Source organism: Monodelphis domestica, chromosome 5, assembly GCF_027887165.1.
Source record: "Monodelphis domestica isolate mMonDom1 chromosome 5, mMonDom1.pri, whole genome shotgun sequence".
Lineage (NCBI taxonomy): Eukaryota > Metazoa > Chordata > Mammalia > Didelphimorphia > Didelphidae > Monodelphis > Monodelphis domestica.
This window is the reverse complement of record NC_077231.1, coordinates 138,277,621-138,300,105: the sequence shown is the minus strand read 5'-3', so window position 1 is coordinate 138,300,105 and position 22,485 is coordinate 138,277,621. Positions and strand designations below refer to the sequence as shown.

At 34.9% G+C, this 22,485-nt stretch overlaps 1 protein-coding gene across 2 annotated transcripts in view; it reads left to right on the top strand.

The window, feature by feature from the left end:
• Window positions 1-22,485, top strand: part of ITPR2 (inositol 1,4,5-trisphosphate receptor type 2) — a 561,528-nt gene that overhangs the window by 260,275 nt on the left and 278,768 nt on the right. For both annotated transcript variants that reach the window (XM_001363065.4, XM_056799421.1), the window contains 3 exons: window positions 18,007-18,096; window positions 18,201-18,326; window positions 20,600-20,722. In XM_001363065.4, coding sequence (XP_001363102.1) covers window positions 18,007-18,096; window positions 18,201-18,326; window positions 20,600-20,722 — 339 coding nt within the window. The remainder of the gene's footprint in view (window positions 1-18,006; window positions 18,097-18,200; window positions 18,327-20,599; window positions 20,723-22,485) is intronic.

Here is a 22,485-nt window from a genome sequence, read left to right as displayed (position 1 = left end):
ATTTGGAATAGATATTCACCTAAGGGCTAATGTGATCTTATTTTCATATAAATTTCTTATGACTAATAAGGAAAACACAAAAATGCCTTCAAGGAACAGCTTCACAATAGAATGATTGTCTAAGCTCTCATGTAACATATAAAGCTATTTTAAAGAGTATTTCTCAACCAATTTTTAATAGTAATCCATTTAATATATTTTGGTGTAGCAAAGCCTTGCAGAGACAGGGTTTCTCTGATTTAAAACCCATCTGTGAAAAAAAGAATTTTCTTTATAGGTTTTCTTGTTCTATTGAAATGAATTTAAAATAATTCATTTTCTTTGTTATTTTTGTGTATACTTTATTTCCTTGCCATTTTAAATAAACTCTTTTCTTAAGAAAGCTCAGTGGCATATAACATGAAGAAGAATTGAAGCCTTTTAAGGATCCCTGTTGGGGAAACTTGAGACTCACAAATGCTGTTAAATCTCTTTTAACTTGCTTTCTTTATTTTGTTTTTATTCATTTACCTGTCTTTCCTCTCTACACAAGCTGGAGCAAGAGCACTGGACATTAATCAATCAATCAATATACATTAAGTGCCTACTGTATACCAGGTACTATGTTAAGTGTTAGAGATACAAAAAGAGGTAATGTGTTCAAGGAGCTTAAAATCTAATGGCGAAGACAAGCAAACAATTTTTTTTACAGAGCATATACACAGGATAAGTAGGAAATTTATTACAATTATAGTTTAGTTTGATATTTTATACTTGGAATTTGAATATTATAACAAAATTTTATATTACTACATAAAAAGCTTTGTTAAGTCCTTTATAGATAGTAACTCATTTGATTTTTACAACATCAACTCTAGTAAAATATTTATCTCCATTTTGCAAAGGAGGAGTCAGCCAGAGTAGAAGAAAAGTTTTGTAGTTGAGGATCGAAGTTCATATCCTCACTCTTATTAAAATCTCTACCTTTGTGATCATATCCTCTTTGACCCTCTTGTTTCTTCTTCTGTATGGGCTGGATGTCCTCTAAATCATAATACCTATTGATAGTCTAGGAAAAGAATTTATATAACTTTGATTTTTTATTTTTTGATAAAAGAGTATACATACATTCTATCTATCAATGTCAACAGGCAATGTAAGGTTTTGTAACCCAATTGTATCAACTTTTTAAGATACTTAGATCTAAAAATAATAAGTTTTAGGCCATGTAAGCATAAAATCAGAATATTGCTACTTAAAAAACCATGTGTTCTTAGGTTAAAATAATACTTATAAATTAAAGAAAACATTCCAAAGACCTGAAAAATGTTATACAGCTAGAGTAACAAATTTATAGGCTGTCATGGGGTTGATCACCATTTAGTCTCCAAACAAGTTTTCAATTTAATCAATGAAATTTTTTTCATTAAAATTAATATACTTTTGGTTTCAAAATGGAAATTTATGGGGAAATACTATTCACTTAGTTCATTCAAGAACACATATGAAATACCTATTATGTGTTCTATAATATTAGACACTAGGGAAGACAAAGAAATTTATGCAATCTTTGTCTTCAATGAACTGCCAGTCTAATAAAAGAACTTTATTAATTCATACAAATTTAATTAAGTGATCATTTATTAAATGCAAGACACTGTGGTAGGTGTTGGGAAATGAGGACAGACATAAACCGACCTGCTTTTCAAGCAGGAATGAGTGGTAGAAATACATATTTCTACCACTCATTCCTGCTTGAAATATATATATACAAATAATCATGATACAAAGGAAAATGTGGAATCGACCATTTCTGAGCTTTAGAGAGCTTTTCCCATAAAGTGATGTCTAGTGGAATAAGCTAAATAGGTCTGTATGCACCATTCTAGTGGAAAGTCAGTTATGTCTTTGTGGATATAATGAATATAAAAAGGGATTCCTTCAAGAGAATACAAAATCATGTTCTACTTCTAGCAAATAGGAGATGGGTGACCTTGGCTAAGTCATTTGACCTCTTAGTATTTTAAATAACCCTCTAGGACTGTAATTTGCTGGCCTGCATGGGTGGGGGGAATTTTCTCATTTGAAGTTATAACAATAAAACATCAGCAATAAAATTACAGGTCTAATTATTGTTTTGCCTTTATTTGATGATGGAGATGCTTCATGACCTATTAATGTTGCATGTTAGAATATGGAAATGGATTTTTATTTCAGAAACTTTTTTATTAGACATATTTTATAAGATTAAGATGATAGTAATTGATATTGTTTCTGTCTCAGTTTCAATCCTTACATACAGAGCATTACTGAATCTCAAGAAAAATGTAGTCTGCTTTTTGTATAAGTTTGTGCCACCAAACAAGACAGCTGATATCCAGTAAATAACATAATTCTCCATCTTCAGTATGATTTCATTGCCCCTGCAGAAAAGTCCTGATAGATGGTATCTGTCATGAAGGTATAACTAGGCATGATATGTATCCAGGTGTCTCCAGGCTTCCAGTAGTTTGATTATTTCAGTAAAACCACTTCCCTGGAATTCTTATGGGTTCAATAAACATTTACAAAATTTATTTTTTAAATATAATAAAGGTCATCTTCTTTATAGATTATCCCTCTCAGATTAATAAATATTTCATATGGTTTATCCATGAGAGGCAGCATGTCATAGTGACTAGAAAGTCAGGAAGTTGCTAGTCAGTCATTTTTCAGTTATATTCTACACCTTGTGACCCATTTTGGGGATAATATATGATTTTCCATGTCCTTCTCTAGCTTATTTAACAAATAAGAAAATTGAGGCAAATAGGATTAAGTGAGTTGCCCAGGATCACAGAGCTAGTGTCTGCTGCTAGATTTGGACTCTGGAAGGCCAAGCTTTAAGCCTTGCTCTAATACACTGGCTGTTTGACCCTGAGTTAATCATGTAAATTCTCAATGCCCCGGGCAAATCCTTAAGAATATAAATTGTAGAGGAAGTTCTGACTTCCCTCAGTGAAGAAAGTTGCTTTATCTGAGGAAGGGACTGGGGTCTCTATATCAGTGAAATCATAAGTACAGTCCCTTTTCCCTGTGGATTTGCTGTATCATACTGAGACAGTTAAAATAACACTTCCTCTATCCCTTTCTTGACTTATCCTTAGACCCCTTGATCCCCTCAAATTTTCCTAGATCATTTTGGTCTCCCACTACTTGAAAGGTAAGCAACTCCCTAGCCAACTGAGTTTTTTTTTCCTTCTATAACAATTTAAACTTCTTGAAGTCAGAGACTTTTTTTGATCTTGTGTCACAAAAGCCTGCCATGATATATATGATTAATATAATATACTTTGCCATGTTATAGATGCTTAATTAATATTTGTCAAATTAGTGAATTACAAACTTATTTTGAGAGGTGATTCATGTTTATATATAATACATTAAGGTTTAAAACTGCTCTTTAACTTATTTGGTTCATATTAATATAAACAGGCAGCATTATGCTAGGTTTTATGGTGAATAAAAACATTAAGACATGCACCTTGTTCTGAGGACCTTATTCTGAAGTTCTTATTCAATAGCATATTGAATGAGATAGAACTAATCTACAACAAGATTAAATTTGAACCCAGGTCCTCCTGACTTCAGGTGTGTCACTCTATCCCCTGATCAACCTAGCTGCTTCTTAATATACTTTTAATGAAACATAGAATTCGTCCAACCATCTGTCAACTTGGAAAAACACAGAATTACCAATGTAGTCATAAAAACCAAGTCATTAATCAGGATAAAGATAGGTCCATAATAATCTGCCACTATACAGAGCCAAGCACCAAATACTGCCCAGAGTCCAAACCCTGGGGCTTTGGGGACAGGATCAACAGCACTAGAAGATTCTCCAAAGAATAATAGAACTGGGAGATCCAATATACCCTCTGGGGAACTCAGGACATCAAACCTACACTGACTGGTTGTAAGCAGGCTTGGGAAAGAGGCTGTATGTAGCCTGGGGCTGGGGTATCTGGGAGTGGTCTACTACAATGGATATTAAAAGGATGGTTCTTGTACAGGTGTTTGTCTTCTTGGGAAGGGGTCTCTGATACAATGGGAAAACTTCTAACACTAAAAGGGTACTTAACATTTGATGCAGTCTACTAGCTCTACCTAAGCTTGGGTCTTCAAGTATTTTTAAGGTCTATTGTTCAGTCTGAAATAAATAAATCTGGGACTTCCCCCAGGGTGAGGGAGTGGAGCAGATTTGGGGCCCCCAAAAAACCCAGTTAACACACTTAGAAAAGTGTTTGGAATTATTTTAGAATAAATACTGAACTATTATACCTTTTAATACATTACTTTTGTTGTTGGGTATTTATTTCAAGGATATCAAAGATAGAAAGAACCAATGAATTCAACAACATTTCCAGCATCATTTTTTTTGTAGTAGCCTAAACCTGGAAACAAAATGCCTGCCAATGAGAGAATGGCTGAAGGAACTATGATATATAAGTATATTATGATATTATTATACTATATTGAATAATTAATATAATCAATTTAGAAAAACACATAGGAAGACCAGAATGAACTAATTCAGAGTGAAGTAAGCAGAACCAGAACAATAGGATTCTTACAAGAGTATATAAATGAAAACAACATTAAAAATTAGCTGAATTTAGATTAAATTCATTGATTAACTTGGGAAAAACACTACTAATTTAGTCAGAAAAATCAAGTCTTTAATCAGGAGAGGGGTAGGTCCAATGATCAACCCCTACACAGAGCTCAGGGCCAAGGACTACACAGGTCCCTGGGGACTCTGGGAAGGCATCCCTGGGAGGATCACTAAGCTAGATGATACTTCAAAATACTATAGAACTTGGGGGATTTATATACCTTTTGGGGAACTAAGGTACAGGGAAGTATGATTGATTGACATTTCCATGGTTACAAGGAAATGAGAGGTTTAGCCAATACAGATAGGATACAAACCAGCTTGGGAAAGAAATCTTAGCCAGAGGCTATGTTATCTGGGAGAGGCTGATGCTTTATAATGGATACAAAAGGGAAGCTGGGCTTCCTGGGAGAGAACTTTGGACTAAAGGGAACTTAACATTTGATTAGGTCTGCAAGGTTCCACCAAACTAGGACCATTAAGTGCCTCTGGGTCTATCAGTAGTAGTAGTAGTAGTAGTAGTAGTAGTCTCTCGGTAACCGAGGATGACCATTGTCTTTGTGCGTTTTCATCTGTAATAGATGAGTGTACCCAAAGACACTTGTGCATGAAAGAGATTTAAGTGGAAAAGTCTATGCACAGAGATAGTCCCACTCTCTCGGCATTGGAAGCCTGGGTTCAGTGGCACAAAAAGTCGTTACACCTGGAGACTTCCTCTGCTGCATGGGCTGGCCCTGTTGTCCTTTGTGCTCCAACAGGCCTTGCCCGGGGTGTGGCTGCTGCCCCAGGCTAGCAGCTACTGGGAGCCACAAGTGAGAGCTGGGTGTTAGGTAGGGGTCAGAGGCTGGAGAGCTGCCCTAAGAGGGCATGACAAGCCCTCCATACCAGAGATACTACTCCTCCCTGAACACCCCATACACCCCACTTGATTATATAATCACCATGGAATTGGTAGTATTATAAATCTGTGCTAATTCCCCATACATTTTAGAGATTTACCAAAGACATTTTATGCAAAATTCTTTTCCCAATTGTTTCTTCCTTGTGATTATCCTCTTTGGGCAATTTTATGCAACCAAAATTCTCCCTTGTATCAATTTTGATAACCTCTATCCTTTAGTTTAAAACTGTCCTGCTAGTCATAACTGAAAAGTACCTGATCTCATTCTCTTTTATTTTCTTTATAGTGTGACCTTCAACATTCATGTTGTATATTCATTTTGAGCCTATTGTGGTAGATATTATACAATGTTTGAAAGCTAGATTTTAACAACTTCTACTTTGTACCCCAATAAGTTCAAACATTGTATAATATCTACCCTGTTTAATTAATGAGTTAATAACTGGTGTAATACCCTCAATTGCCTCCTTTGAGAGGGGATACTGAGGAATGGAAGGAGGTGGACTAGATTTAGTTTTTATCTGTACAGGAACAGCAGATTTAAGTAAGCCTACATCTGAAGAAGATGTGGCCCAAAGAGACTCCGGTATATCCTTAGGTATTTCAAAAGCAGGAGGCTCTTTTGCCTCCTGGTTCTCCAAGAGAAGTACAGGGAGTAAATTTAAAGATTCCTCAGGTACTTCCAATGATAAGGAACCATCTGGGGAGCAAGTTATTGTGGCTCTGAGTTTGCATAGAAGGTCTCTCCCCAGTAAATTTAAAGGGGAGTCAGGCATCAAAAGAAAGGAATGTTGTACCTGTAGGGGTCCTTCAGACACCATTCTAGGGGGAAGTTTTTTTAATTCTTTGGGGTATTCCTGATACTCCCACTACACTTTGTGAGTCAATGGAATAACAATTTAAATCTGGTACATTCTTCAATATAGACCTGGTAGCTCCAGTGTCTAAGAGACAATCATAGTAAGTGTTACCCACCTTTAAGGTAACATGGGGTTCATTAGTATGGGGAGGGCAGTGGATAGGGACAATGAGTAGTAGGACATCAGGGTCTGGAAAATCAAAGGTTTTATCCTCTGATTCCTGAGTCCCAGCCCCCCCTCCAGACACCTTCATTGTGTTTGGGATATTCCTTGGGCACCCCCCTGAAGGGCACCCCTCTGAGGGTCATTAGCACCTCGAGTATTTTTTGGACGAGCACCATTTCTCATATATTGTTGTTGGGTATTATCAGTTTCTTCATTTGGAGCATTGTCATTATTTTCCCAATTCCTATTTCTATAATTCTGGTTTCTAAAGTTCTTATTTCTATATTCATTATAGTTATTTCCATAATAATTATTATAATTTCTAAAATTCTGGTTTCTATGACCATTATCGTCATTTCCATAGTTATTATTTCTAAAGTTGTTATTAAATTGCGTATTCCTTCCAATCATCTTAAGAAAGGTTCTACATTTCATCATTTTGTGGCCCTTCTTCTCACAGAAGTGGCAGGTTACTGATTTATTTGTGAATTCCCACAAAGGGGCTATAGTCTCTCCCTTATTTTTCTGGGTCTATCATTCAATCTGAAATAACTAAATCTGAAACTTCCCTGGGATAAAGGACAGATGAGGAAATACTCCTGTTTCCTCTTAGTTTTATGAGATGGGCTATGGATGTCAAATGTATCTGTAGACAGACATAATTTATAGGCCAGTTTTGCTTGACTTTTTCTTTAACACAAAGGAAGACTTTTTATTGTTTTGTTTTGTTTTTTGGAGTGTTGGGGGAAGAGCCATGTCAAGAAATAATAATGGTGAAAAAAATCTCCAAAGATTACCAAAGAAACTTAAAAAAAAAAACCAAAGATGGGAAGAGTCTGTACTTGGTATGGTGGGCAGTAAGAAAATAATATAGATTTATGAGTGCGAGGGGTGACATGATAAAAATTATTTTTTAATATGATTAATCAAGCAATGGCATTTACGAATAGATTAGAGAGACTAGTTAGGATGCTCTTTTGTGAATTCATGTAAGAATGCTAGTGACCTACACCAGGGCATGGCAGCTGGAATAAAGAGAAAGGAGTAAACCAAAGCAATATTTAAAAGGAAAACATTATTTAATAACAGATTGTGTATAGCAACCGAATTACAGAGATGAGCCAAAAATGACTTTTAACTCATAAATGACAAAATAATTTTCATTGACCAATAATCCACTAGTAAAGGGTAACTGTAGGTATCTGCCAACAAGAAAAAAATATCTCACATCAATGGAACAAATAGAAGCAGGCTTTATGCATGCTAACAGAGCTACACAAATAATTATCTTTTGTTTTTTTAGGAACCAGTGCAAAGTCACTATACCCCCAAACACTGTTGACATTGTTTTTAAACATAATGGTCAAGCTTTGTGCTTGCCTAGAAACCAAAGGGCTACAGAAAGAATTAGTGTAATTCCTTATTTCATCTCTAAGGAAAACATTTCCAATAATATAAAAGCTGATTTGTTCTCAGTGGTCAGCTTAGAGGGGGAAAAAGGTAAGGGTGAAAGTATATACATTGATTGATTTCTTTAAATTCCAGAAGTTCTAGTTTGAAATTCAGGGTCACACCATCGTCATCATGTTGTACTTGATTTGCCCTTGTAAAGGAGAAAGGAAGTGACTATTAACAGGTCTGCAGCAACCCCAGCTTCTATATTACCTGCTATGTTTATAGCATTTCTCTTTATTAAACTGATTTTTCAAGGCATCATGAGATTATACTAGTGTTTCTTTCAGATTAAAGGATTTGAAACTCAAAAGCTGGTGGGTGACAAATGGATATTGTGCTAGAGCCTCAGAGGACAATTACTAATTTATCAAGTTGAAATACTTGTCAACTTCTTAATGGAAAAAGGAGAGAGTAACTCCAGAAATCTTGTTACAGTGGTTTGTCATTATGGTCCAAATCTATTCATTCAGCACAGTGTTATGAAGAAAAAAATAGACTGATTTTATTCAAATCACTGCTGGCAAGAGAATTCATCTGCTCTTCATCTTGGAGGCAGGACTTGGGTTCAGGTTCAGTTCTCACCTATGTTACTTTCTACTAATATGACCTTGGGCAAATCATTTACCTTCTGTGAACCTGAGTGTCCTTGACTGTAAGATGAAAGAGACAGACCTAATGACCTCATAGTCACTTGAGACTATGTCCGTAGGACAAGCATGCCCTCCTTTTGCAGCTCTCTTCTAGCTGCCAGTACCTTCTTTTGGTCTTCTGTCTATTTTATATGTATTTCACATATATCTAATTACTGACTTTCCCCCCCTCCACCCCCATTAGAATGGAGACTTCCTGAAGTTAGATACTATTTTGGCTTTTCTATGTATCCCTGGTGCTTATCAAAGTGTCTGAAACATACTAAGTGCTTAACAGATACTTTTTTTTCAAAAATAAGTTTATTTTATTTGAGGGTTAGCTCATAAAGTACAAAATTAGACAAAGTAACATCTGAACAGGTGCCATATTATTGGTTAAAAATGAATAGTATACTGCATATAGAAAATGCATAATTTCTGCTCTGAAAGAGGGAATTTAAAACAAAAAAGTATTTCAGATGTCTGCCTATCCTATTCTTTAATTTGCCATCTGAACTGACTGACTAAAGAGAAAGTTAAAAGGTATGCAAATTTTTCCAGAAAAGTTTTGAAATCTAACCCCCCCCCCCTCAGCTATCACTAGCTTTTCTACCCAGTGAAAATAGAGTTCACTTGCCTAGTTACCTCTATCCTAATTTTACTTTTGACTTATTGGGATGCCAAAAAAATATAACTTATCACCAGGTAAACACATGTTTCAAGGTAGAACTTATTCTAACTGGCCAGTGATGGACATTATGCAAGTGGCACATAAAAGAGCCTTATCCATAGTTTCCTGAAGTGCTTTCTTTTATTCTATTGTATACTTTCTGATTTAGTCATTGATTATTACACCTCTGTCCAAATTTATCCATACCATGTAGACTACAACCATGATACTATGTAGTCTAAACTAATGGCATACAAAGTTGATACATATTGATTAATCATTGTTTGAAAAATTCATGCAGAATAAAATATATGTTCTCACATGTTCCAGGGAGGCTGTTGGTAGATTATTGGCCAGTGAGATTATATATATATATATATATATATATATAGAGAGAGAGAGAGAGAGAGAGAGCGAGAGAGAGAGAGAGAGAGAGAGAGAGAGAGAGAGAGAGAGAGTAAGGATTGCAGTACAAGGGATAAGGAAGGGTTTGTCACAGGGAATGGAGGAGGTGAAGGGACAGAGGGGATATGGAGGGCTGGTGAGGTAAATAAATGGGAAGTACTCACTGGGGCTGAGAGATGATCTTTGTAATTCCCTGGCACTCAACCCACAAGAGAGGTACCCCTGGGCAATGTTAAGTTAAGGATGACAGGGTCAGTGTCTCAATGAGTAGACTTCTGGGTAATAATGAAGTTTACTTCTTTAAGGCTTGACTGGTATTTGAAACCCCAGAAGTCCCACTTGTCTGGCAGGCTGCCTGTCCCTGTTGGTTTTAGTTGTTTATCCCTGGCTAAATGGCTAGCCTAGCCCACCACCCTCTCTTTCTTTGTTCTTCCCTCATTTTGAATCTGACTGTGAGTTTCTATTTTTAAAGTGGTTTAATACTTCTAGTAATAAAAGAAAGCGGATAGGTTTGTGGGAATAGGAGACCCTACACATTGTCTTTGCTTCTTCTTCAGCTGAGCCAACATGGCTCAGTTTCTGCTTATCTTTCTCCTTCTCCTCTAATCACTGTCTCTATCCTAATCAAACAGATGGCCAGTGTCCTTCTTGGGAAGGTCAAGGGATGGAAAGGATCTTCAAGGTGACCCCTTGAAGTTTAAGGGATCAGCCCCTTTCAGCAGCAGTTGTTGTTTGGTTCTTCCTCTAGGTGATACTTTCAAACATTCAGAAATCTTCTGTCTTCTTCTGGGTAAGGGAAATGGAGGCAAGGCTTTTTCCACAGGTTGGGATCTAGAGCTCAAGGTCCTAGCTCCTCTTTTAGCAGAGTTCAGAGGGCAAAGACTCTTCTTTTCAGCAGTTTCTCCCACAAGCCTCTTCTCCTACTCCAACTGCCACTCCCCCTCCCATCACATTCCAAATGATGGCTGCTCAATCTCAGTTTTCCTTTCTACAATATATACATATATATAGATATTTCTGTATATGTGTAGTATATACAGATCTTTCTGTATATGTGTATATATACAGACACAGACACAAAGCATTAATAAAACATTTTTAAAATGTTTTACTCAGAATTTACCCAGAATTAAACATTTTAAAGTGCAGGGGATAGAAACAAATAGAACAGTTTTATCCCTACTTAATTACATTATATATGCAAACATACACAACTACAGTCTTTGTATATTATAATGTTTATTTTGTTAATGATTAAACTCACAATAAGAATAAAATTTAATTTAAAAATAGCACAAAGTAACTTGTAGTTTCTCAATAAATTGTTCAGCCTAAAAATATAAAGAAGTTCAACCTTTTAAAAGGAGTTAACTTGTTTAAATAGTACTTAAATTTCTTGTTAATCAAATCACTTACTTTTTTGGATCTCAGTAGCCTTGTTTGTAAAGGGAAAATGTGGGGAGGAATTTGACCAAATGATCTTCAAGATTGCTTCTAGCTCTAACTTCTTGTGATTCTGTCTTCTGACTTTTAGGATAATGATCCTAATAGTGATGCTATTCTGGACTAGTATTGCCTATACATATAAGTAATTAGACCTTTATAGTAGCACTGAGAGATGGTATGTAGGAGATAATATGGTTATCCTCCGACCAATTCTAATTTACCATCAATAACTGAATGTAACTCCTAATTAGCCTCACATATATTAAAACTTGTCAAACTGGCCTTCTGGTAACACATATTTTAGCTCATGAACTTTTTCTATGATCCCCTAAATAGCTGCTTCTTATATGACACAATAGGAAATAAATGCAAGTTTTAGTTGATCTAAATAACAGCTTGATTCATATTTGAAACATGAATTCATCCAGATAGAGCTGATATCTTATCTCTATGTTACCTAGTATTATGCTCTGAAGGAAACTAGGGACTCATAGTTATAGAATAAAGGCATGTAATGCAGGTTCTGGTGTCAGCTCGGAGATGGGATGTCAGTTCAGTCTACATTAACTGAATTCAGTTCAGAAAATGTTTATTGAATATACCAAGGACCATGCCAGATATCAGGGTTACAAAGGCAAAAATGAAACTGTCCCTGCCATCAAAGGAGACAGGCCAGTTTGACTTCATTGTAGAGTGTATAAATAATAGTAATAAGATGTAGTATTTAATTCAGCTCAGGCATCTTGAATTATTTTCTAGGAATTAAGGTGAATTGTTCCTATGTCTCCTCAAAGGCAGCTTTATTATCTTTATGGCTGTTTGCATACTTATTAATTTTTATCCTCTTTACTTGAAGTTATTTTTTTTCTTTCTTTTCTCATGAAGATTAGCATTTTCTACATTTTTTCATTTCTGGAATATATTGCAGAGTTTTGTATTTTCCTAAATCTTATCAGAGACCACTTCTATTAAAACAGAGATAGCTTTTCTTCGTGTCTTTATCAGATAAATGTACTTAAATATATTTGCTAAACCTTTGCTAATCTTTTAGGTATCTTTTTTCTTGAAAGTTGATAGATATCAGATATATTTCCTCTCCAGACCAGGATTTAACAGTCTGTAGATATGTTAATTTATTACCTAAATTTTCTCCAACAATCTCTTTTTTTTAAAAATTTCTCATTTTCTAGAAAAAAGTTTGCTTTTGATATTTGCCATTCACCTCTATGAGCTGAAAGGGGAAATTCAATTAATTTTTTTCAATTTTGACTTTCATAAATTCATCCTGTCATCACACATATACACACACACCTCAGTTGTTTCATTCATTGATCTCATATTCTTTTTGTTTGTAAATAGTTCTATTTATCCTAGCCAATTGGGCTATTGTCATCTATGTGTTCCTCATATTGGTTTTGTTTGTGAATACATTTTTAAATTCTTAATTTTGTTTTGTAACTTCTCATGATTGAATATAATACTTAGTATTTTTCAGGATCTACTCTTTATTTTTCCTGACTCCTAAGCTAGTGGCCCTATTAGTAATGCTATTTTGGTAAAACCTTGAAGAAAAACTTCATTGAGTTCACATAGTATAAAAACTGTATTTTCTTCATCCTTCAGTTCTCCAGGATTTCCAAATATGTATACTAATACTCGTAGAAAGAAATATTTGGGTTTAAGTTTCTCATATAATCAATCAATATTTAATTAATATTTATTTATTAACTGTCAACTATTTACCCTGCTCTCATGGAGCTCACAATCTAGTATGGGAGACAAGATACAAAAAATTATGTATACATAAGTTATATACAGGATAAACTAGAGATAATCAACAGATGGGAAGCACTAGCTAATGGTAAGGAAATTCAAGAAAGGCTTTTAGTAGAATATAGGATTGCTGCCCTTGAAGGAAGTCAGGGAAGCCAGGAGGCAGAGGTGAGGAAGGAGAGCATCATAGGGGACAACCAATGAAAATCTAGGAGTTGGGACATGGAGTGTTTTCCTTTGAGGAACAGGAAGTGAGGCCAATGACACTGGACTGCAGAGTAGTAGGGGTAGCCCAGAGACAGTATAAGGTATTACTAGATTAGATAGATGGGAGAAGGGAAATAACCCTACTGCCTCAAATAAATATTTTAGGGAAATGTATAGTTTAATACATTTAGTATGATAGAAAGGGTATTGACTTCAGAGCCCAGAATACCCGGTTTAAAATTTTTCTTTTTACACTTACTGTGTCAGTGTGATCTTTGTCCTTTCCTTACCCTGCCTCATCTGTGAAATGTAGAGATTGGATCTGATGGTTCTTGAGATCCCTTACATGCAGCAATGATCCTTTGATTTCCAAGAGGAACTATTTCCTTTTATCTCTTGTAGATAGTCCACAGTTTTTAAAGCAAGTGTAAAGATAAGATTTTGTAGTCTTATAATTCTAACCTCACAATTTTATAATCTCAGTCACAGAAAGGCTTAGAGAAATTGTTGATATAGAGCAGAGGAGTCACCATCTAGAACCACATTAAAATGTGATTGTGAAATATTTAACAATATAAATAAAACTGTAATCAAATGTAAACTACATTACATTTTTTTTTTTAATCCCTACCTTCTGTCTTGGAGTCAATACCGTATTGACTCCAAGGCAGAAGAGTGGTGAGAGCTAGGCAATGGGGGTCAAGTGACTTACCCAGGGTCACACAGCTGGGAAGTGTCTGAGGCCAGATTTTAACCTAGGACCTTCCATCTCTAGGCCTGGCTCTCAACCCACTGAGCTGTCCCCTACATTACATTTTAAAATAAGTCAATATATAGCAGGAAGGGATTCTTATGTACAGGATTAGTATGTTTATTTCTATTTGAGTCTGACACCACTGATGAAGAGGATAGTAGGTAGGGGAGGAGTATTTAATTCTAGATGTAAAAAACTTTGACAGTGAGGAAAGTATCTTAACAGTTTAAACAAGGATCTTCAATCTCTCTTGTTGTAGGTTTAATATGGAATAAGAATTTTTTGGACCCTACATATCTTTATTGCCTTTATTCTCCTTGCTTCCTCTTCATTTTTGTTTCCTACCTTGAAATAGTAATGATAGTTTATAATTATAAGATTATAAATGATTTTCCATACTTTATTTTGTTTGAATTCTGTCTATAATCTTTTATATTTTCATCAAATCTTAGTACTAGAGAGCTAGATGGGACATTGGAGATTGTTTGGTCAAATAACTGATATTTTAGCTGAGGAAGTTGAGACAGAAGCTGGTGTGACCCAGATCACATAGCTAGTTAATGGCAAAGTAGGGACTAGAGCACAGGTTTCCAATCTGCTATTCTATCATTACTTCTCTCTGACATAGGGCTAATCTTTCTTTTGGTGTAAATTGCAATGCAATTCATGGTTTTTTACCTTTTGTGATTTTTTTCAATAGCCTTCTATAAGTCATCCCCTGAGATCTAGCCAATATACCTGAGACCTTCCTCTTGGTCTTGTAACATGCCATGGATATGAGTTCAGTACTAGGGTTGTCTTGTCTATCAGAAAAAGGATAGGAGATAAGGCTAGAAAGGCAGATAGGGAAGTTTGGATTTTGCTTCCCAAGCAGGATGGGAGCTACTTCAGCTTTCTTTTTGAGCAAAGAAATGACATTAGATCTGTGCTTGAAGAATATTAAAATGACTATATTATATAGGATGAATAGTTGGAGATTCATGCATCATATTTCATCTTCATATTTTCAATGCTTTGGATAATATCTTCTTGCACACAGCAGGCACTTACTGAATGTAAAAATTGAATTACACTGGAGTTAAAGAAATAAGTTAGGAGACTATTACCTGTCAAGGTGACAGATAAATAAAGCCTAAACTAGCTTGGTTGTAGTGAGAATAAGGGAGGGCAAAATTAAAGATATTAGTGATTATGGACTAACTACTATTACCTTACTAAAGAGACTAAATCAAACTGGTTTTAGTAGCAAGTATAGTTTTCTAATTATATTTCTTTTTATGGAAAAATGCCTTGAAGCAAATAACAATTTACTCATGTAACCACAAAAATAGTTGATAGCTCTCTGAGTGGTTTTTTTTTATCAGTACCTTGTTTCTCAAGGTGACTTAGATTGTGAGTAATTATATTTTAGCTATAATACAAAACTGAGATTCTCATTAGTATAATAAGAACTCTAGGATGTTTTATTTTATTTTTAATCAATGTTTTATTTGATAATCTGCTAAACTTCAGACTCAGACCAGGTTTAATCCTGAGAAAAGCCTGACCTTTAAAAGAGGAGTGTTGTGCTTTCTTGTGACTTCTGGTTTATTGTACCTTTAATCCCAAATCAAAATCCTGAGGAATATCTCTAAAATAAAGCTTGGATCTGCTCATGTATTGAGTGTTTCCAAAAGGGACTAAGAGAGTATCTTTTAGAAAAGTATTCAGGGTACAAAGTTGATACTAGGCTTAGGACAACTATTAATTTCCACCACCACAAAATAAATACTAAACACAAATGACTTAGATGTGTACATTAAACACAAAACAATAATACATGTCCTGTGTTATCTCATTAATAAAAGCAATTTTGTAGATTTGGTGAATATATATTTCACATTTACCTCAATTCTGTACTATCACAGTTCCCAAGGACTAGATCTTCTGCTATTCAGGCATAGTTCTTTAGTCCTTTCTGGTTCAGGGTGATTCTTTTAGTGATTATATCCATAATGGTCAAATTCTCTATTGAGGAGCAGGAGAGTTACAATTTCAGTTAATCCCATTGGCATGCCAACACTTATTCAGGGAATTTTCAGGGTAACTATCAAAGAAACCTCTATCTCTCAGTATCTTTGATTATTCATCACAGTCTGTGTGCCCAGAGGGAAAACACTAAAGCAGAAAAAGAGTACCAGAAATTTATGCTTTTTTTAGGCAAACCATTGCTTCTCTGACATGTGTCTGTGCTTGATATTGTTTTGGGGAATACAGAAGGGAGAGAAATCCCTTTTTCTTTTCTTTGCCTGAAGATCAAGGAAGAACTTTTATAGTCCTAAAGCAACAAACTCAAATGAGTGTTTGGTGACAGTGTCTGGAACTTTTCTACATTGGAAATGACTTTTCACCCTCCATAATAATTATGGGGGGGGGGGATTATTCTGATTTAGTCACAAATCACCTTTGAGGTAACTCCTCTGTCACAGGAACCACCAGACCAACTAGGAACCGTTGGGTCACTAATTCCTTTAGCAAGGGGCCAGAGTTAATGCCCCACTCTATAGAAGATTCTCCAGGCCAATTTCAGTGGGTTCCCCTGATATCCCTTGCTTTGTTTTCAAACATTCACATTTATAAATTTATATTCTCTTTATCTTATGTAACTTAAGTTGGTATCATATCTTAGCTCACCTACCTACTTCCTACTACTGCTCAATTTTCACTCTCTTATCTGGTTAGGTAGGTCTATATGCCATTCTTTGCATACCATGTGTCCATTCTTGTCTTAGCTCCTGCCATTTCCCTTGTCAAGAAAACCCTTCTTTTTTCCTTACATGCATCCAAATCACATATTCATTCTTCAGTATCTAGTTCAAGTCCTTCTTCTTTGATTACAGTAGTGAATTCACACTAACTCTCCTTTTTATTATGTTATTAGTATTAATTCTTCTTTTATTATTTCATATATTCTCTAACACATTTCATAGCTATCTGCACATCTGGATTATAATACACTGGGCAGGAACAGGTCTTATACAACTTTTGTATCCCTCAAAGTGCCTAGTAAGGTGCTAAGTATGTACATAGTAGGTGATTGAAAAATAACTCATGTTACTAATGTCCTTTAAAGTTTACAGGTTATGTTTCTCCCTGCAACCATGTGAAGCAGTATTATTTTAACAAATGTAAATAAAGACTCCAGGATAAGTTTTAGTTTCATTTCTGCCACTTTCTGTGTGACCTTGAGCAAGATTATGACTTGTGCAAAGTCAGGTAGCAAGCAACAGAGATGGCACTAAAGCCTTGTGTTTCAAGCTCTTAGTTTATATTCTTTCCTAATTTTTTTCTCCTTGTAGTAAGCCTTTTTGATATTTAAAATAAGTACAATGCCCTTATTTTTGTTTCCAATGTTATTATTGTTTTTATTAGTCACTTCATTTTTAGTATTTTTAAAGAAAGTTTAAAGATTTCTATATTTTTATAGATCTTTAGATTTTATAGATATTTAGATAAAAATCTATAGATTTTTAATATTTCTATATTTTTAGCCTGCAATATTTAAAAAATATTCTATATTTTTATTGTTCCATAAATATTGCTGATTTATCTCTGCCTGTAGGTCATGACTCTAGGATGTCATGGTAACCTGACTGAAAATCTTTAGGTTAAGTTGTACTTTTTTCTCTCTCTTGAAATATTTTGAATTATTACTATGCACTCATTTACTCTGTTTTCACTGTTTTGCCTCAGATAGGTAAAGAAAAAATTTGAAGCTTCCCTAAATAATTTTTACTGGCTTAAGCATTTTTAGTATTCCTTAACTCAAACAAAGAGCATGAAAAACAATTAGGTATTAGTGTAGCAATAAAGAAATTTACTAATAATGCTCTGAATAATATTTTGTGTTATTTCTCAGCTTTATAATTTCTTTTTGACCTCAAGACTGTGGGACTAATGCTAAATAGCATTATTAATTTAAGCCAGATTTGTGTGTGTGTGTGTGTGTGTGTGCTTTTGTGCTTTTGTGCTTTTGTGCTTTTGTGTGTGAGTTAAATGATGAACAATACTGAAGTTATCACAAGTCTTAAATGTTTTGTATAAAAGTATAAATTTTTCTTTATTCTAGGAATCAAATATTTTAAGTCCAGTGCAAGATGGAACCAAGAAACCTCAAATTGACAGTAATAAGAGCAACAATTACAAGATTGTAAAGGAGGTTTGTAGATATAAACCATTTTCCACGTTGGATTGTCACATTTTGGTAACAGTTTATAATTTGCATTTCTATTTTAATTTGCATTTGGTATTTTTTTCCCCTAGATTTTAATCAGATTAAGTAAACTCTGTGTCCAGAATAAAAAGTGTCGAAATCAGCATCAACGTTTGCTTAAAAACATGGGGGCTCATTCAGTGGTGTTGGATCTTCTACAGATACCCTATGAAAAGGTTGGTTTTTAGTTATTTATGGTAAAATATATGAGCATATTGTGTATCTTACTCTCCAAATGGTCTCATGATGATTTAACTAAGGAATTAGGGAGAAAACATTTTTAAGAGGAAATTAAAAAAAAAAACGTTAACCTGTGTTTATTATGTATCAGTTTAAGTCTATATATGGTAATGAAAAGAGCAGCCAAGTGGCCCAATGGATAGAATTGTGAGCCTGGAGTCAAGAAGACCCAAGTTCAAATTCAGCCTTATACATGTATTAGCTGTGTGACTCTGGGAAAGTCACTTAACCCTATTTGCCTTAGTTTCCTTATACGTAAAATGACCTGGAGAAAGAAATGACACATTACTCTTCTATCTTTGTCAAGAAAATTCCAGAGGGGGTCATGGAAGTATCAGAGATTACTGAAACAACTGAGTAATAATAACAAATAATAATGTAGAGGGGTTGACATGTGGTATAATATTTACCTATTACAAAGTCAGCTCTAATATTTCTCACCTCTCTCACGCCTTTTGTTTTAAACATTTCTTATTTTTTCTTATTATATTACTTAGAGACAAAAACACTTTAAGTAAAAATGATGAAAAAGGTCATATAAATATCCTGTATCAAAGTAGAGCTGGTCTTGATATTTTCTTCTACCAAGCTATTGTCCTGTTGAAGATTTGAAGTTAGGTATTGCCCTCCTTGATTTAGCTTCTGGGACTGATGTAGGAGTTCAGTACGTATTCCTCATGAGTATCTCAAATGCCTTCTGGTATTCTTTAAATGACCCCAGATTGAATAGTGGAAGAAGGGATGACTTGGGACTCTTTTTTTTTTAAAGTGAGGAATTATAGGCTTTTTTTTGTTGTTGTTGCTTATTGATTATTGAGGTTAATTTGAGGCAGAATGGTGTGTAGTTGTAAGGTCTTGAGGTAGGAAGACCCCTGCTAAAATCCCATCTCTGAACTTAATACCTTTGTTATTTTGGGTGAGTCATTTAACCTCAGGTAACTTCCTAGGAATTAATTCATGAGTTTCTATAGGTTAGTAGAAGGAGCTTCCACACAAGGAGTTCCCAGTGCTAAGAAATCCTACAAGTTTTCAGAATATTGATTTGTGAAATTAATCTCTCTTTAGCATCGGCAAATGCTATTTTAGAATATGATATTTATTTATATAATAATCAAAATATAGAAGCATCAATTCTTCGAGAATATTTAAATCCACCTTTCATCCAAACAATGTTTGAAGCCTTTCCAAACTATTTCTGACAAATGGTCAACATTATAAACACTAGTAGGAATTTCTCATATGGTATTTTGTTTTGATTGCAACACTCTTCTTGATGGTCCACATATTTGACAAGAAATTTTTTTCCATTTATGTGTAAGTGTTCCGATTTAGAATTTCTGTTGAATCTTCTAGTTGTGCTACCAAATTTGTTCTTGTTAATGGTGTTAATGGGGCGCCAGTTAAAGAGACACCTATGGAGGTCATGAGGCTTTTGAAGAGTGAGAATAATGGAAGAACCATTTTTGACTATGATGAATGAATATTATGGCAAAAATAGATCCTGCATTCATATCTTACTCTATATTTCTAATTAGCTGCCAAATCTTGCCAGTTCTACTTTTGTGACATTTCTCATATTTAACCCATTTTGTATGTTTCACACAGCTACCACCTTAATTCAGGCCCTCATCACCTATCACCTACATTATTGCAATCATTCCCTAAATACCCTCCCTGCCTGAAATCTTTCACAAATCCAGTTTATCCTGGGATAGACAAACTGCTACCAAAATAGTTTTCCTTAAGCATAAATCTGATCATTTGTGTCACTTATTCTACTTATACCAATGACTCCTCTTTGCTTACAGGGTAAAATATAAAATCTTTTGTTTTACCTTTAAAGCACTGCATATAACTCTAACCCATCTTTCCTTTGTATTCCTTGTATTTACTAAAACTCCTTTGCATGTATTTGTATCTAAATTTTATATTTATGCAGCATATATTATTATAGGCAATGGCTATTTCCTCAATTAGAATGTAAGCTTATTGCAAGTAGACATTTTCATTCTTGGTACTTATATCCATATAATACTTTGTTTCCATAGAATCTAGTTGGGGCTTAATAAATATTTGTTGATTAACTGATTAATTAATTATTGACTAGTTTATAAATGTAGTTCAATGCTTCTTTATTTGTATTCCCTCATATTATTCCTTATGTGTTAATATTACATATTTCCTTATATTTCCACCTTTTTATCTACAGTCTGATGAAAAGATGAATGAAGTAATGAATTTAGCCCATACATTTCTACAGAATTTCTGTCGGGGAAATCCTCAGAATCAGGTTCTTCTCCATAAACATCTCAATTTGTTTTTAACTCCTGGTGTAAGTATTTTAATAAATTTCTAGTAATGATATCAGTATGTTTATAGGATATTGGATTTGGATTGTTACAATTAAAAATTCCTAGAGATTAGGTTAATGGTAAAATCAATTTATTGATCAGACTAGAAATAACCAATAAATTAATTGATCATTGATATCTCTTGGTGATCAAAGACAAATTCATTCAGCATCTTGAGTTATTAAATACAAGTTTGGAGGCTCATTATTTAGCCCCACCCCCTAAGATATCTATAATTGGCGGATACCTTATTAGGAAGTGGGCTAATATATTTTAATTCCTCCCTAATTCCTTCATGATGATGGCAAAATCACATTCCTGATCATAGGATCGCAATATATAGATGAAGAAATCAGGTTATACCTGGTTAAGACTGACCTTTCCCAGTCTTTCCCAATAGGGGACCCAAAGACACTACCATTGTCCCCAGACATACTTAGCTTAAATTAGTTCTTGTTTTCTGGCCAAGATGGGGCTTACTATCTCAACCTTAAATATCCCTATCTTAGAAGTTCCTCTGAGGCAAGGAATGCAAGGACAGTGAAGATATATTCCTAGGTCTGTGCTTGAAGACTCAGGAACCTTATTAAAAATGATAGCAGTAGGAATAAAAATTCTCAGGATCCAGAAGGGACCTTATAGGTTATCTAGTCTAGCCTCTTCATTTTACAAATGAAGAAACTGAGGTCTGAAAAGATAAAATACTTTATCTATGCTATCATGGTTTTTATTATAGCAGAACCAATATTTGAATATAGATACTGTGACAAGGAAATCACTTTAAAAGACTGATATATATTAATTTAAGGTCGCCAAGGAATCAGCTATGTAATTCCTAAATGAAAACTTAAGTCAGAAGTCAATTTTTTATGGAGTTTAATTACAATAGGAGGAAGTAATTAGAGAGAGAGAGAGAGAGAAAAGGGAGAGAAGGAAATAGGGCTTAAATACCCCTTCGGTTTAGGCTGGGCCAAAAGGCCTAAGCCCTTAGATAGCTGGGGCAAAGAAAAGAGATCAGTCCCTATTACTCACGTGACCAAAATGGAGAAACAGTCTCAGAGGCCTCCACCTCCAGCTTCCTTCAGAGCAAGCTTCTCCGAGCACCCACCAACCACACCGACCAACTTCTCAACCCCCACACCGAGTCTTCAGACCCCCCTATCCTTAAGGAAACCCTCCAAGTTGCCTCCCCTCAGTTCTCACATCTACCAATCACTGTCCATCAATTTCCCTGTGCCAATGGAGGCTCTAGCTTCACCCAGGACCGCCCAGAGGTCTCTGGCTTTTGCACATGTCTGTTGAAGGTCATATTTTCAAATAATTAAATCTTTGATCCTTTGCTACAGCCCTTTCTAAATCCTGTTAACCTGAGTAGGGTAGAGATTGGAATAATTAAATTTTGATCTAGGCTGCAGCCCTTACTCAATCCTGTTAGGACTGAATAGGGTGGAGATTGATTCCAAGTATCTCCATTGTATCAATTCTAAAATCAATCATGACTCAAAGAAATTCCTGTTCTATGCTTAAGCATAGGTCAAAGTCCTTTCCATTGTTCAGCAAAAGGTTTCTGTCCTAAAGTAATCTTAAGAAGGTAGGAGAAGGAACCTCCCATGCCAATGGGGTTCACATTCCAATAGTCAAGACCCACTATCAATAGGGAATTTTTCAAGTATGAAATTTCCCAATGGTGAAATTTCCAACAATACTCTACCCAAACCATGCTACAGTATATTCAGGATTTTAT